This window comes from Ursus arctos, unplaced genomic scaffold, assembly GCF_023065955.2.
Source record: "Ursus arctos isolate Adak ecotype North America unplaced genomic scaffold, UrsArc2.0 scaffold_7, whole genome shotgun sequence".
In the NCBI taxonomy this organism is placed as follows: domain Eukaryota; kingdom Metazoa; phylum Chordata; class Mammalia; order Carnivora; family Ursidae; genus Ursus; species Ursus arctos.
In genome coordinates this window covers 52,956,681-52,973,162 of record NW_026623089.1, presented here as the reverse complement: position 1 = coordinate 52,973,162, position 16,482 = coordinate 52,956,681, and the positions used below count along the sequence as shown (strand labels likewise).

Sequence of the window (16,482 nt, the reverse complement as noted above, 5' to 3'; positions counted from 1 at the left end):
GGTATCTATCTCCTAAGGGTGGGATGTGAAAATTGAAAAAGATAGGCACGCAAAACCCTGCACGGGACCAGACACAGTCATGTCGGCTGTCGTAGGGAGACCCCTCGCAGCTCTTTCTGGATGAGATGCGCCGCAGCCTGGGGACGCCCTCGTCTGATTCTTCCATTCAGGAGGCGTAGCAGGGAAAGAAGGAACAGGGACCAGAACGCGCACCCACTGAGCACCGGGCAGTGCAGTAGGTCCTCTATTGACGTGATCACGCCCGGTCCTCAGCCAGCCTGGTGAGGTGGGAGCTGTTATCTACGCGATACAGATGAGGACTTCGGCTCGAAGGAATTAGCAGTTTGCGGGAGGTCTCGCGGCCTGTACGTGGCAGATCTGTAGCTGGCACCTGGGTCTTTTTTCATCACGCCAGTTTATGTGCAGTAGGCAGTCTTCGCTTGGGTGTTGACGTAACAGGCTCCAGACAGACACCCCCAGAGAGAAGGGGGTGCAAATCCCAGTTCTCTCTTCCCTGGGAAGGGTCCCTGACCCCGGGCCTGAGGAGGGCGGAGTGAGCAAGTCAGAGGCCAGGTGAGGGTTCAGCGTCCCCCAGGTCACCTCCCTGTAGCCCCCGTTCTCCATTCAGGGACTGGCATTGGAGCGGATGGATATTTGGGCCCAGAAGCCAAACCAGATCATGAACTCCTCATAAGCACGGACTTTTTCTTCTTTTCTCCCCTCGCCAGCCCCAGGGCAGGACCAGCCAGGAGCATGCCCCCACCCAGTGTGTACTTGGTGACCCTTCCTAACCGCTGCTCAGGCGTCCTTCTGGGGGAGTGCCCCCAGGGGACAGAAGTGTGAGACCCTGGCCCTATCCTCCAGGCCACCCTGGGTCTTGCTATGAGGACCAGGGACATCCCCACAGTGCAGCACAGCGCTGGGGCTCAGAGGAGTGTGAGATGCCATGGCCCCCAGGACTGGCTTCCTGAGGCCTGTGACACTGGACGTGGATCTTAAGAATAGGAAGGACCAGGGTGGAAGCCATTGGTTTTCCGTTAACTCGGAGGGCAGTAGGCCGGGTTGCTGTTAGCCCAGCGGAGCAGACAAAGCCATTGAAAGTCGTGCCTGTGTTCCCACACGCACCATCAGCCACTTGCTAACTGCATTCCTCCCAGACCTGGCTCGCTGTGGGTCAAGATGCTGCCAGCAAGATAACAAAGGAACAAGATGTGGGAGTGATGGGATTTGGCAGGAGCTAGGAGGAGGGGCGCCTGGGGAAGGGGAGAGGCTTTCAGCCTCTGAGGAACAAGGCGGCGGGAGCGCTAGTCCCCATGGCCCAAAAAGAGCTGCACCTCCTGCTTCCCAAGGCTGACCTTCTCCCCCAACCCCCGCACTCCCTCCATCCACCTTCCCTCTCCCACTTCCTCCCTCTGCCTTCCACCTCCGTAAAGCACAGAAGCCCTTTGCTTGACTCTGCTGCGCCCTCTAGTGCCACTCTGCCTCCCTCCTTGTGTGTGACTCCCCACGGGTCTGCATCTGTTCACTGTCCCTGCATCTGTGCCCCACCTGCCCGCAGTGTCTCACAGTCTGACCTTTGGGGGCATCTGAAGATCCAACCACTGGCCTCTGCCGGATCCTCCTTCTCCTGAGCCTCTCTCTCGGCGCTGCTTGACCCTACTGACCACTCTTTCTCAGAACTTCCTCCTCTCCTGCCTCCAGGCACCTGGCACTATATAGTGTCCCCCTGCATCTCAGACTACTGCCAGTCTCCCTAGAGTCTCATGCTCATGCTCACTGGAGCCCTAGGTCTGCCCTGAAGGTAGCCTTGCCAGCACCTTCTGTGTATCAACACCTGGCTTGCTCAGAGCTCCTGCCCACAGCCCTGCCTTCCTACTAGTCCCCATCGTGGGCCCTCCTGCCACCACCTGGAGGACATCGCCACCTGGACATTCTGCTGCTACCTAAATCTGCTGTGGAAGAATTGATCTAGAACTTCCCAGAATGTACTGTGTTTTTACCTAGAACTCCCTCCTGAGAAAAAAGCAACTTTGTTACCACTCCATTCTATGTAGGACAATGATCTCTTGTGTCTCCGCATCTCCTTGTCCCTTAGCACGGGGCCAAGTGCAGAGTGGGTGCAAACGTGTGCAGGGCCAGTGCCGGTGCAGCAAGAAAGAGAGCTGTAAGCCAGCCACTTAGTAGCCACATGACCTTGGACAAGTTATTTGACGTCTCCGAAGCTGCTTCCTCGCATGGGAACAGGCTGTGTTCTTACTAAGTTATCGTGAGGAGTGAGTAACATGGCTGCACAAATGGCTTTGCTCGGTGCTGGCACGTGGAACTTCTCGATAAGTACTAGCTACTGTTTTTAATAAATAAGGGAAAGAAGGCTGGGATGCCCCCTTGACAGTCTTTCACGCTTTCGCAGACTCAATCCACATTCCCCCAGCCTTTCCTTTGGGAATCTGAAGAGGTCTGGGTGCCTAGAGCTCCTAGAAGAGGTGGCTGTCCCCAAGAGAACCAGCAGGGTGATAAGGACCTGCTGCTTCTCTTTTGTGAAAGCTTCAAGTCACCAGTTCCCAGAACCCTTAGGGCACTGAGGTGCAGTTCCACTCCACCCCAGAACCCCTCCCCTACCAGGTATATCCACACGCACCTAGGACAGCACCTGTCAACCCAGGGGAAGCAGCTGCCCTTCTGCTCAGCAATGGGGGATGAACAGGTGAAAGGCGTCCCGGGTAAGCCTCCCCTGGCCCCCTAGTCCCCACGGGACTAGGATAAAGAATGTCTGGGAGACCAGAGGGCTGACAGGGTGGTATCAGCTTCCAGGGTAGCAGAGAAACTTGTTTGTGTGGCTGCCAAGCCCACAGCCCCCTGGGGAAGGGAGGATGGTGGGAGGGGAGCTAAGGGAGAGGAGCAAGGAAATGGTGACCCACCCCTAGGCCAGAGCCCTGATGAGATGCCCTGTGGGCTTCGGCCTTGGCCTTGGGGCTACCGACTCCTACACTTGGGCTTTTGGTTGTGAGGCCCTCCTGGCAAGAGGACAGGGTTGGCTCAGTCAAGGCTGGTGGGATGGGGGTGGGCGTGGGGCAGGAGGTCCACGGCGGCATCATGTCGGTGAAGCACAGGTGGCCGAACTGTGTGGAGAATGTCCTGCGTGCCAGGCGCTGTATTCGCTCCTTCCCGTCTCACCACAACATTCTGTGGTGGGGACTACTGTGAGCCCAATTTACAGACTAGAAAACTGAAATCATCCAGATATGTTCCGTAACTTGACCAAGCTCACCCGGCCAGCCACAGGCAGAGCTCTCTGAACCCATACAGTCGCCCTCCCAAGGGCATAATCTTAACCACCTCTCTGCGCCATGTTGCTTTCCTTCAGGGACCTGAGCTCAGCAAGTCCTTACTTATGGGTTCAATAGCATGATTATATCATTAATGTCGCCCTTCACTGCGAGACCGAGACAGGAACCTGGCCTGCTTTTCTCTACTGATTCTCTAGCACCTTGCATACAGTAGGTGCTCAATACGAACTCAAATGGATGAGTGATCTAATCAGTCCATCAGTCTTTGAAAGAGTCCTGCCTGCCCTTGGCCCTCCCTGCTTGGGACTCAGGGCTTAGCATCCCAGGGGTCCTGTATTGCCATGGCAACAGACCATCAGAGCCAGCAGCTCTCAGGTGGTCCTGTCAGCTCCTGGGTGTAACCCTTTCTGGCTGTTGGCCCTGGGAGTTGGTGATTCATACTTGGCAAGAGGCTGAGAGGTGAACTCCACACAGGTAGAGATAAGGAGAAGTGGGGTGTGTGTGTGTGTGTGTGAGAGAGAGAGAGAGTCCCTGAGTTTGAATGTGTACCAATTGGAGAAAAATGCCTGGGTCAGGGGATATTTTATGTGCTGGAGACAGACTTCGGGTTGGGGCCGGGCAGTAGGGCCATCTTCAGGGCAAAGGTGCTGAGTGGGGAGGCCAGCTGAGTGTACCAGGGTTGATAACCCCATTTTTCAAGCCAAAACCCAAAGCACACCATTCCACAAGGGGCTTCTGGTTTGTGAATGATTTATAGGAAAAATCTTGCAAAGATAAAAATTGAATTACATTTAGTTTAACATTTGATAGGTTCCTTTATTGGGAAGAATAAATTTTTATGAAAATTCAGAATGATGGGATGCTAGCCCTGGGGGCTGAGGAAGTGGGGCCCACGCTGGTATGGGGGGTGATGGGTGGCAAGAGGCTCGGAGGTGTTGCCTCAGGGCAGCCCTTCAGCTCAGCATTTAGGGGCTCAGAGAACCCAGCCCCCAAAGGGCCCTGTGATGTCCATGTTTCACCCCAACTCAACCCTGATTACCCTGTGATGTGAATACCTGGTTGAGGCCTGCATCCCCTGCTAGAATGTGTCTCTGGGATATCGTAGGAGCTCAGTAATTGTTGAACGGACACACCGATGAAAGCATCCATCCTCCTGTTTTCCCAGCAGTGGAATTCCTGGCTAAAGAAAAAGACAGCCCCTTCCCTTCATGCGTGTCTATGCCTCCTTGCAGCCCGTCCCCCCCAACTACACCTACTCAGCAGGAAGGTGTCCAGGTCTCTCTATGGCCATGGAGGAAGCTCCAGGCAAGGGGGAGGCTGGAGTGATGTCCACTCCCTGGCCAGGCCGCACGTCAGAGTCCCCAAAGCCCACAGTCTGAGACTGATGTGAGACCTGAACGGGCTCTGTAAGCATCAGCTGTCTCTCCCCTGCCTGAGCCAACCCCTGCACTGGACCAGGAGGACAGGGGAGGACAGCCTGTAGCTACCAGCCAGGTAGAAGCAGATCCCTGGCTGGCCAGCAGGGGACTAGCCGAGAACAGCCCTTGTCCCAACGTCTAAAGTTAGAAGACGACATTGTCTCTGCTCTATTCTTTTCCCAGTTGATCCAAGAGATGATATGAGCCCCTGACTGTGCACAGATCCCTTTGGAGCCGGGGCAGGGGTGACAGGGCAGGGGGCGAGCGGGGAGATACAGTAGCTTCACCTGTGTGTGTCAAGGCCTGGGTATTGATTAGTTCCTACCTGTGGAACCAGTGTCCCTCCGTCCCTTCCCCAACCCTGCCCATCGCAGGGCCCCACTCACGCAATACTTAGTGAGTACTTACTCTGTGCCAGGAACTGTTCCGAGCCTGTGTGTGTGCATGTGCGTGTGTGTGCGTGTGTTTCACACTCATTGAATTTTCATGACCTTATGAGGTAGATCCGTTATTATCCCCATATTACAAATGGGGAGACCAAGACACAGAGAGGTTACGTGAGTTGCCCAAGGTCACACAGCGGCTCCACGGCGGTGCAGGGAATGACTGCCACCTCCTCTGTGAAGCTTTCCTTCTTTGAGCCTTCCCATGTGGAAACAGTCTGTCCCTGCCGTGAGCTCAGAGATGATGATTCTCGCGCATGTCGAAGCCCCCTCAGCAGGTTGCAGGGGCTTCAGTGTGAGGATTCCTGATACACTGACATCCGCACCCCCACGACACCAAGCACAGGGCCCGGTCAGCGGATGCCTGCCCCGGAGATCGCTGACTCTGTGAAGGAGTGGCCGTGTGTATGTGACTGAACCAACAAACTGGTTATGAGGAAGAGAGAAGAGTGGAATTGGGATTTGCCCAAGTGAATCCATAGCCTGGAGGGAAGGGCACAAGGATAAGGGTGGGGGGCCCAGGTGGGCCGGGAGCAGTGATCCTTCAGCAACCTGCTTGCCACAGGGTGCCCAGCACTGGCCAGGTTCCTTGAGGGACCCATGAAAGGTCCCCCAGCTTCAGGCTGGCCAGGAAGTTCCCATGAACACACAGGGAGCAATGGGAGAGCCAACAGAACAGTGGCTGCTGCCTGTGAGCATGGAGCGTCAGCCAGAGAAGTCAGGCCGCCTTCCTGGAAGAGGAGGAGGAGGAGAGGAAGAGGAGGACCAGTGGCACTCGGTGGGAAGATGAGAGGGGAGGCCAAGAGAGGAAGGTGGACACAGAGAGAAGAGGAGGCGGGAATGAACTTGGTGATTTGGGGGAGCTGGGGAAGCCTCTATGGGAAATGGGGCGCCTATAGGGGGAAGCATGAAATGAAGTGGGGGAGACGGGTGGCACAGTGGCCTCCATGTGAGCTGGTGTCACTTGTGTATGATTTTTGCCAGTACTTTAAATATGTACTTCAAGTTTTAAGAGGTACTTAAAATAAATGCTTATTCTTGAGATTGAATTAGGTCTTTAACTTATATTTATTATAAAAGGAACTTGTATCATGGCTAAATAGAAAATGAGAATAGGATAGAATGGAATGGAATTGAAAATGACCATAAAAATAAGCACAAAGGAAACCAAACTAGGTTTCTGCTTGAGTCCATTCGGCTGCTATCAGAACACCAGGGGCTGTGTGGCTTATAAACAACAGAAATTTATTTCTTACAATTCTGGAGGCTGGGAAATTCAAGACCGAGAGTGTCAGCACGGTCAGGTAAGGGCCCTCTTCCTGGTTCAGAGATGGTGATCCCTCACTGTGTCCTCACATGGCCGAAGGGGCATGGGATCCCTTGGGGTCTCTTTTACAAGAGATTAATTCTATCCATGAAGTTTCCGCCTTCGTGGCCGAGGCCCCTCCCAGAGGCCCCACTTACTAGCACCACTGTGCGGTTTTGGATGTCGCCGTAGGAATTCTGGGGGGAAGCAAGCGTTCAGATCGTAGCAGTTACTGAGTCCCTGCTGAGTACCACTCCCTCTGGAAGCTTCCAAGCCTGAAGCCTGCTCTCTCTCTGTTACAGAGGAAAACAAGCAAGTGCTAGAGAGATGCTGTAGGCATACTAGCACCAAACCCAGACTTTCTCCTTGACTCATTCCAAGAGACAGAAGACCGAGGAGCAGAACGTCCTCACTCCATGAATCGGTGCTGTCTTCTGCCTGGGCCATGTCTTCCAGAACACTTCCCATTACTCCTTGGGCCAGCATCCGTGTTAAGTTACTGATTCGTCCTTAATACACAGAGAGGAGCCTTGAGCGCAGCCCATGCCACCTGCCCCGGGCCCCAGGTACACCTGGAATGGTACTCTCTCTTGCAGGGAATACCAACAGCATCTTCGCCCTGGACTACATCAGCGGAGCACTGACCTTGAACGGCCTGCTGGATCGGGAGAACCCCCTGTACAGCCACGGCTTCATCCTGACCGTGAAGGTGAGGACCAGGTGGCAGGCACCTGCGTCCTGGGGGGAGGGGTGCCCACACTGTGGTACCAGCCTCCAGCAGTGCCCCCGCTGAAGCCCCCGGCCTCTCACCCTGCATGATTCCCGGGGCTCGTGCCAGGGCCCCGGTCAGGAAGGAACCCCACTTACCAGGCGTAGGCCACGTCAGGGCCTGGTGCTGGGCACCTCACAGCCATTCTCAACAATCACATAGGGTTAGGACTTTTATCCCCATGTGAGGAGTGAGGGGGCATATGGGAGGTGCTCCTCCTTGGTACTTACTGTTACCCATGATTCCAAGTTCTCTGTTGTAGCCGCCTCAAATTCTTATATTGACCCCGTTTCTGGGTTTGTCCCATTTCTAATTCTGACCACTTCCTGGGGGCTATTCCCTGGTTAGGAAGCAGCAGCATAGTGGGGAGAGGTGAAAACCGCTGGGGTCCTCACCCCCGAGGTATGGTAGAGCCACACCCCTCTGGCCCCCATAGCCCCTGCCACTGATGGCAGGTTTTAGTTAAAATCTCTGATTTGCAGAGCCGTTCCCCCCAAAACCCATTTAGGGTATAGACTGTGTCTAGTCCACAGGGGTCCTCCCCAGCCCACCCATCAATGGAGGCTGGGGAGGGGACAAGGCCTGAGAAGAGCAGCTTGGGGAAGGAGGTCCTTCCACCCTGAAGAGAATGGAGCAGCCCAGCCTGGCCCTTGATTGCTCTCCTTGACCTTGGGAGGGTTGTTGATTAGCCCTCCCCTGCCAGCTGGCTCCTCTGTCGCCACCTAGGGTGCACATGTAGGCCAGCAGGGGGAGGGGGGCTAACACTGCCTCCTGCCCACCCAGCATCAAGCCACCAGGCCACGGGGCCCCTCTCTGCCTCCCCTCCTCTCTGCTTGCTTCCTGTGGAGGGGCGCAGTTCCAGTCAGAGAGAACTGTGCCCTGACCCCAGCGCCACCCCCAGCTCACTGCGGGACCCCGAGCTCAGTTCCTCCATCTTTATATAAAATGTGAGGGTGAGTTCCCCAAACTTGGCTGTGAATCCAAATCTGCTAGGGAACTGGTAAAAGATAGCTAGTCCTGCGCCTCCTGCCCGGAGGTTTGGGTTCAGAAGATTGAGTGGAAACTGGGAATGGGTGTTCGGGGGCCAGGGCGCTGTGGTGCAGAGACCGGGCACCCAAGGATCTGAGCCCATTTTTCCCAGAGTCTGACCCAGGCCCTCAGAGCACCTAGCACCGCGTTTGGGCCATAGCAGATGCCAAATTAAGTCTTGATTACCTGCTAGCATAAAAATTCTTGACCTCACTCTATCATCTGCCAAACTGAATAAGGAGTCTCCCTTTGCCCCTTGATGAGCCCCCAAATCTGTCTTGTCATCACTACGCCGCCTTGTCCCCTTGGTTCTGGAACCCTACTGCCTAAGTTTGACACCTACTCTGACTGTGTGTCCTTATGCAAGTTACTTAACCTCTCTGAGCCTCGGTTTCCCCAAAGGTAAAATGGGGACGCTAACGATAGAATCTTCTTCCCGGGATGGTGGTGAGGGGATGGGATCATCCGCATAAAGCACAGGACCTGGCATTGAGAAAGCCTTGGTCAATGATGGTATTGTGATCATGGCCACCTTCATCTCTGGGGTGTTTGTCGTCTCCCCGCAGGGCACAGAGCTGAATGATGACCGCACCCCCTCCAATGCCACAGTCACCACAACCTTCAACATCCTGGTCATTGACATCAATGACAATGCCCCAGAGTTCAACAGCTCTGAATACAGCGTGGCCATCACCGAGCTCGCACAGGTGGGCTTTGCCCTACCCCTCTTCATCCAGGTGGTGGACAAGGACGAGGTGAGTTCTGGGAACGCGTGGCCTGTCCAGACCCCTGCCCTTCCCGGGCCCTCCAACCCTGGGAAAGATACAAGCTATCTCTAGGCTTCCAAGTACCCATCTGTAACATAGAAACAAACATTGCCGGCCCTCGTCCCCTGCAGAAATCAGCAGTCTCTAATCCTCAGCCTACCCCCCACCCCTGCAAAAACTCTTGGAGCACACGCCTGCAGCGAGTAGTTCTTCAGTTAGTGATTTACTGAGGAATTTGTTTAGAAATATATGCCCCTCCTGTTGGTCTAGTATGTACATTATAAAACTACACCAAAAAATAGATATTTTAAAAGTTGGAGGCTGTTGTATAAATACGACCTTGGAAAAAAGTCTTAGTTCTGCTTTTGGTGTAGTAATGACTCCTTTTCCATGTGAGTAGCGTAAGTGCTTTCAAGGGGATCCCAGGCCACAAGGAGACTTCGGGGGTCCGGGAAGCCTGCAGCCCCCTGCAGGGCCTCCCTGGCTGAGGCCAGTCTTAAGATGAAGGGACATGGGCCGCGAGGGAAGGAGAGCTCCGGAACGACAGGAGGGAGGAGGCTCCGGGATGGGGCCCGAGCCCCACCAGGCCTGGATGGGACAGGCTTCCATGCTGCTGGGGAGACCCTCTCAGCCTGCCTCCCCCCGCCCCTCCCATGCCCCTGCCGGTCTCAGCCACAGTCCTGTCAGCAGCCACAGTCCTTAATAGCACTTCTATTTATTACCACCGCTGCTGCCGGTCCACTCTGCTCAGGAATTCCATTCGGTTTTCCAGCCTGAGGGGCTTCTCTGCAATTACTCCTCACAGTGTGGGACTCCCTCACTGGCCTTGCTCCAGGCCTGGCTTCCTGCTCGCTCCCCCTGCCCCTCTCTACTGGGGCTGCTCAGCAAGCCACCAGCACACCTGGCCAGCAGTCCTGCCATGACCCAACCCGTCTGCCTGCCCTCAGCTTCTCCTAACTGCGCACCGTCCACGTCCGCCCCAGCCAGCCCCTGCCCCCACCAAGGATGCAGGTCCGTGGGGGCAGGTCAGCCCCACAGTGTGTGCGCGTGCGTGAGCCACGGGCCCCCACCTCCTGCTAAGTCATCTCGTACCTATCTGTCTGAGATAAGGGAAGTATGTACTGAGCACCTACTGTTTACAAGGAGCTATTTTTGGTCCCTTGGGGGAGTGTAGCCCATGGGACCAAGTGTGACTACACACGTGTAGTGGATACTTTTTAAACCTGTGCAAAAATGTGGGAAGTTTAAAAGGTGGAGATAAACAGGTATAAAAACAAGTTCCAAGATTTTCTCATACCCCAGTGGGTCAGCTCTGGTCCCCCGGGAGCGCAGCGCCCCCTTTAGACACTGCTGTGTGAGTGAGGGCCTGGGGAGAAAGGGCCATCTCTGGTTTCAGGCCATGATGAATGTCCAAGAGAACAGAGACGCTGGTCCCCGCATGCAGGCCAGTGACGACGGGCAGCAAGGGCTCCAGAGCTCGGCTGAGGAAGGGGGAAGAAGGGGCCAGAGGACAACAAAAGCTCTATGCTGAAAGGGAGACCAGGGCTGAGCGTTGGGGCACAAATCAGATGGTGAAAGGCAGCCAGGAGGGCTGGCAGGTTGGGCAGTGGCGCACAGAGGCCCGGAGGGCGGAACCCGTGAGGAGGAGGGAGCAGGCCGTACCGTGTGAGGGAAGCAGGGTTTACATAGTGGGCTTGTGGGAGGGTGGGCTGGGACACAGGCCGTGAGGGCCTTGAACGCCAAACCAAGGACTCGGGGCTCGATTTTGGAGGCAACCCAGAGGGGAGGCAGCTTGTGTAGTGGTTCATGGCCCAAGCTCTGGAATCAGCTGGGGCCTGTGTTCAAATCCGGCCTTGCCATTCACTAGCTCCGCGACCTTCGGTGAGTCATTGACCCTTTCTAAGCGTCACTTTGCTCATCTGTGTGAAAATGTATCTTTCTCTTGCAGTCACAAATTAACCCTGAAACAGAGGTTTATTTCTTGCTCAGAGATTTATTACTACTCGTTGGCACAGGTGGGTAGGGAGACCCCACTCTGTAGTCACTCAGGTGCATGCTCTGAGGTCACATCAGTCACTGCAGGAGGGAGGGGACAGCTATGGGGGCAAGCACCAGCTCTTCTATGCTTCATCCTGAGACTGCTGCCCAGAACTAGGGACATGGCCCCACCTCACTGCCAGAAGGCTGTGGAATATGGGGAAGCAGCTACCTATTTGGGTCTGCCACAGGGAATGCCAACACGGGATAGAGAAGGAGACCAGACCTCTAGTCTGTAGGACTTAGCACAGTACCTGGCACACACCCAGATGTTAACCAGATGGGTCCAGGGAGCATCCCCACCAGCAGGGCCAGAACCCCCAGGGCCTTCTCACCACCACTGGTTGGGGGGTTTCAGGGTCACTCTGACTCCTTGGGGTTAAACTCAGTCCTAATTTGCTGGAAGGCCTGTTGGAAGTGTCTGCGGGGAGGCTGAGGGCTATCTGGGTCCAGCCTGCCTCTAGTGGCCACTCCCCGCCCAGACATAGGCATCCACGCTGTGGACGGGGTGCCCAACACCACCGGAGACCATTTCACTGCTTGCCCCAGGGAGTTGGCCAGTGTCTCTGACAGTAAAGGGTTGGCCTCCTCCCTGCAGGGCCCCACTTCTCCAGGGCACAGTGAGGTGCAGAGAGGGAACTACTGATGAAGAAAGACAGCCCAGAAGCCCAGACTCCCCACCCTAAGGTCCTCTGGGTCACAACCCAGCGTCCTGGTAGAGCTGCACCCAAACATCCCAGACGTGGTCTTGGGCCGAGTCCTAAATAAGAGGGAGGAATCAATTGCTTTCTAAATTGCCCTGGGTTTTTTTGTTTGTTTGTTTTTGTTTTTTTGTTTTTGGAATTTTTGTTTTGTTTTGGTTTTTTATGTGTCCCATCTCTTCTCTACTCTCCAAAATTTTGGAGGGATCCGGATCTGGAGGGGGTAAATGCCGCCAAGGCCCAGGCTTGGGTGCCAAGGGTCAGGCCCCAGGTTCCCAGCGTGGAGTAGTTCAGCCACGTTGCCAACGTCCGGAATCTGGGAAAAACCAGGGAACCTCAAAGAGCAATCAGACATCTTTTGTGAAAGGACATTTTAAAAATCTGTCATTTCTTCCGGTTCTCTTTCTGAGGGGAGGATACATCTGTTGGGATTTGTGTCTGGGGTGAAGGTGGCTGGATTTGCTGGGCGTGTTGCAAAAATGTGTTCATCAAGCAGAGTTGAAGGAGGGAAAGGAGCCTGAGAGAGGTGAAGTCACTTTGTGGTAGAGTCAGAGAGCATGTGGTTTTGCAGGTATTAGCGTGATGACCTCAGTCATACCATCTCCCTGATTCAGCTGAAGGGTTCAGGCAGGGGCAGGGCTGGGGCAGGGCTGCCTTTGCCGCCGGTGTAACCCGGAGCCTCACACTCTGCCTGGCACCTAGGAGGCACTGCAGAAATGCGTGCTGGTTGAATTAAAGCACGATTGAATGATAAAAGTAGCCATGAGGTGGCTCAGGGCTTTGTCCAAACTTGATCGTCAATCCGTGCCCCTGGGCGAAAGTTCAGTTCCCCTGCGATTGTGTAAGACAGTGACTTCAGAAGTCCACAGTGGGGCAGCAGAGGGTGCAGATGGAAAACAAAGGGAAAGAGGAAGCAGTTTAACTTCCCGGGTAGCACTTTGTGGCAGTTACTCCCAAGAAGGATGTTAATCTACTTCACAAAAACTAGGCAATGCTGGCATCCCCACCAGACGGAAGATTCTGCCCAGTTTCTTGCTGAATCTCGCCTCTGCAGGAAAATGCAAGACAACAATGGTACTTGAAAGAAGCCCTTTCTATCTCCCAAGGACTCCATCCTCATTGTCAAGTCCCACTGAGTAATTTCTTCTCCTTTGCCCAGCTACAGAAAACTCACAGAAGCCCCAGAAGGAAGGGATAGGATGGGCTGAAACCACCAACAACCCATTTGCTCTACATGACAGTTGAGATGCAAATAGATGGTTGTAATGCAAATCACAACAACAACAACAAAATCTCAGGGCAAAGGCCCCAGGAGTCAGCCTTGGTGTGGAACTCCTCTCAGAGTTTCTCGAATTGAAGGCTGCGGCAGCCTCATTCCCCTCCTCCCGGCTGCTGGGCGTTCTCCTGTCTCTTCCTCCGTGTTCTGGAAAGCCACAAGAAATAAGCAGCACACTCACCCACTTGGACTCCTACCGGATCCTCTCCCACGCCCTTGGCCGCAGCACGTTCTTTGTGTCTTCTCCAGTCCGGTCAGCTCTTCCTGGCCCGACCAAGCCTGCAGCCCTCCGCACCCCCAGTCCTGCCCAGAGCTGAGCTGGCCTGTCCTGTTTTCCCACCTGCGTGGGGTGACGTTCTTAGGATGGCTGCAAGTTTCTGTTCAGTTGTCCTAAAATCCACTCTTCTCCTTCGAGTAGATTCTCTGTGCTCGTCATCCCACCTCTGCTGCGGATCATCCGTGCCCCTGCCCGCTGCTTTACAAATTCCAGCAAAGGGCTTTGGTTTTAAATACCGTTTGGCATGGTGCGCGACCCCGCCCAGCGGACTCGGAGAGCTGACATTTGGCAGTACCCCTCACCCGCCCTGCGCCTTTCTTCTCAGGAGCTGGGGGCCTTTCATCCACTTCATTTCAGTCTCATTTCTGACGCACAGCTTCTCAGAACATGTTTCCTGCTGTCCTTGATTTTTGCAGGGGAGTGGGGCGCCAGTATCCCCCCTGGAGAGGCCTCTACTGCCTGGTTCTGGCTCTTTCTGGGAACTGGAATCATTTGAGAATGGGCTTCAGACATCGTCAATGTGCTGGCCCCCCCGGGCCTTTCTGAGGGCCTCTGTGGAAATCCACACAGCTGGGGGATGATGTATGCATTCACTCAACGATCATTCTTGCAAGCCTACTATGTGCCCGCCACTGAGGAATTAGTGCTGAAGATGTGGTCCCTGCCCTCGAGAGTTCTGTTTCATCCCAGCAGGGAAGCTAGAGGGCTAGGCCCCAACACCACTGTAGGTAAAAATAAATGATTGTCAAGAGGTCAATCAACAGGGTGAGTGATGGGGTGCCATGGGGGACGATTTTTGACTCAGCGGTTCCAGATGGCCTTCCAAAACAGGTGCCCTTAGAGCTGAGGTTAAGAGGTGTAAAAGAGGCAGCCGCACCGATCTGCAGAGAGAGAACATTCTGGCAGCAGATGCTCCCCCGCAAGGCCAGAAGTCCCCCGAAAAGGCTGGGCATTTTCAAGGAGCAGTAAAGAGATGGGTCGGAGGTGGGGGGAGCTGGAGAGAGCTGTAGGGGGCGAGGTGGCAGTGTCAGCGGGAGCCAGGCCGGGCTGTTTTCTGTTACCACGAGCCCAGTGGGGAGCTGGCGGGTGACATGCTCTGAGTCGCCTTTCTTAAGGAGCCCTCTGATTGCTGTGTTGAAAATGGGCTGCCAGGAGGCAAGGCTGGAAGCAGGCAATGTAGCAAAGCCGCATGGGAGCCCCCCTCCCCTCAGCCACCTGCTCCACCCAGCAAGTGTCTCCAGCATCAGACTGGAGGCTCTCCTACAGTTTCGCCATTTTCCTCTCAGGGCGGCAAGAAGCCAAAGAACCCCAGGCCCCTTATTAGGATACCCAGAAAGTCCAATGGAGACCGCCTTCAGAACTCTGCCCAGGAGGAGGGGAGTGGCCACTTTGGTCTTTGTCAGAATCGGCCCAGGGTTCTGAACCCTTCTGCTACCAGCCCGACCCCAACTGTGTAGGGGAGGTGGTAGAGAAAACCCCAAAGCCAAGTCCCACCCCCATCCTGCTCCTGACCCACAGAGCGATTCCCAGCAAGCCACGTCCCCACTCTGTGCCTCAGCGTCCACCTGTGGAAACCCGTGGGTTGGGCCGGTCGGTCTCAGTGAAGACTTTGCCAACCTTTTGGTCCAAGAGGACCTGCGTGGGAAGGGGAGGGTGCCACCTGAGCTTCCTCCTTCTTTCCTGCCCCCAGCGTGGGCCCCTCCTCCCTTCCCGACCCTGCTCTGGCCACCTCTGCTCCCCACTTTGGGCAGAGGGACCTGGCACCGCTGAGGGCCCCGTCCCCCCACTGTCCTCTCCCAGCCTGCCCGCGTGCTTGCTTATTTGCCGTTACTGGAGCCTCCTTTCACCGGTTAGGGAGAGAGAAGCAGCTGGCATGGTGGAACATGAGCGCTTTGAAGCCAGACTGCCAGGGTTCGAGTCCTGCTGTGCTGCTTTTGATCTGGTCACCTTAGGGGACTTGATTTATCCGCTCTGATTCAGTTTTCCTATCTGCAAAATGAAGACAGAGATAGGACCTATCTCGCAAAGCTGTTACAAGGATTCAATGAGTTAATATGTGTGTTTGAAACCATGCCTGCCCCGTAAAAAGCACTCTTTAAATTTTAACCAGTTTTATTATACCAACCCTGAGAGAGAGAGGTGTATTACTGTGTTTCTTCAGAGAGGAGGCAGTCTTCAGAGAGGTTAAGGGGCTTCCCCAAGGTCACACAGCCCGTGGGTCACAGAGCTTGGCCTTGAACTCTCAATCCCGTGCTCCTGGCTTGCACTGGGGAGCTCCACATTTGCAGCTGTGGCTCCCCATTCTCGAAGGTTTGATCCCACCCAAGCAGGTGGGTCTCCCACCTCCAGCATGGCTGTGGGCAGGGCGAGGGGGGAGGTAAGGCAAGGTGAACGGGGACACATCTGGCAGGAGCTAATTCCTATTTCAGGCAGGAGATGACACGATTCATTTGTTTGAGGGGCATAGGAAAAAAAAAACAACAGAATTACCCACCTCCCCAAGGAGAAAACATCACCAAATAAATAAATAAAAGAAAGCAAATGACAGGGAGAAAAAGCCATATTCCAGAATACTGGGTTTACTTATAGGGATTGGGGGGAGGGGCAGTGAGAAGGGGAGGTTGTTCTCATTCTCCTGCTAATCTGGGCCTTGTTTTTATCCGTCACCCTCATTCTCCATTCCACATGTGTTCCAGGCCTGTCAGGGAGCCCAGCCCGCAACCTTGTATTTATTTAAATTTATTTTCCTGTTTGTTCTTATTCCTCAGTCTGTCCAGCCTGTGGTTTCTCTGGCCTCTCTCCCCAGGCAGCCCTGCATGGTTGTGGCTGTGGGCCCCAGGGGCCTCGGCCAGGCTCCCTTTCAGTCCCAGAAGTGAGGGCCCACTGCTTCCCCAAGGCATCCATGACTCTGGATGGAGGAAAATCTGCATCTTTGTTTTCACTAACCTGTAACTGACCGTTAGTACTCCATTTCTGAAAATAGAAACAAACATTAGTAGTACCTGGGGCTTTGACCCCAAGAGAAACCTTAGACATTTTCATATCCCATTTCAAGTGTCTTGGGATCTCAACATACCATTTACAGTTATCACTACTTTGAAATTACAGCATACGTTAACCCTCCTGCCAAATGTTATTGTTTAATGCATCAGGAAGCACCTAATTCTTTAAC

The 16,482-nt window shown here is 54.6% G+C and overlaps 1 protein-coding gene across 1 annotated transcript in view; it reads left to right on the top strand.

The window, feature by feature from the left end:
• The window catches only part of CDH23 (cadherin related 23), a 403,304-nt gene that overhangs the window by 213,741 nt on the left and 173,081 nt on the right, over positions 1–16,482 (top strand). The window contains exons 10-11 of the mRNA XM_057308495.1: positions 7,051–7,163; positions 8,819–9,007. Coding sequence (XP_057164478.1) covers positions 7,051–7,163; positions 8,819–9,007 — 302 coding nt within the window. The remainder of the gene's footprint in view (positions 1–7,050; positions 7,164–8,818; positions 9,008–16,482) is intronic.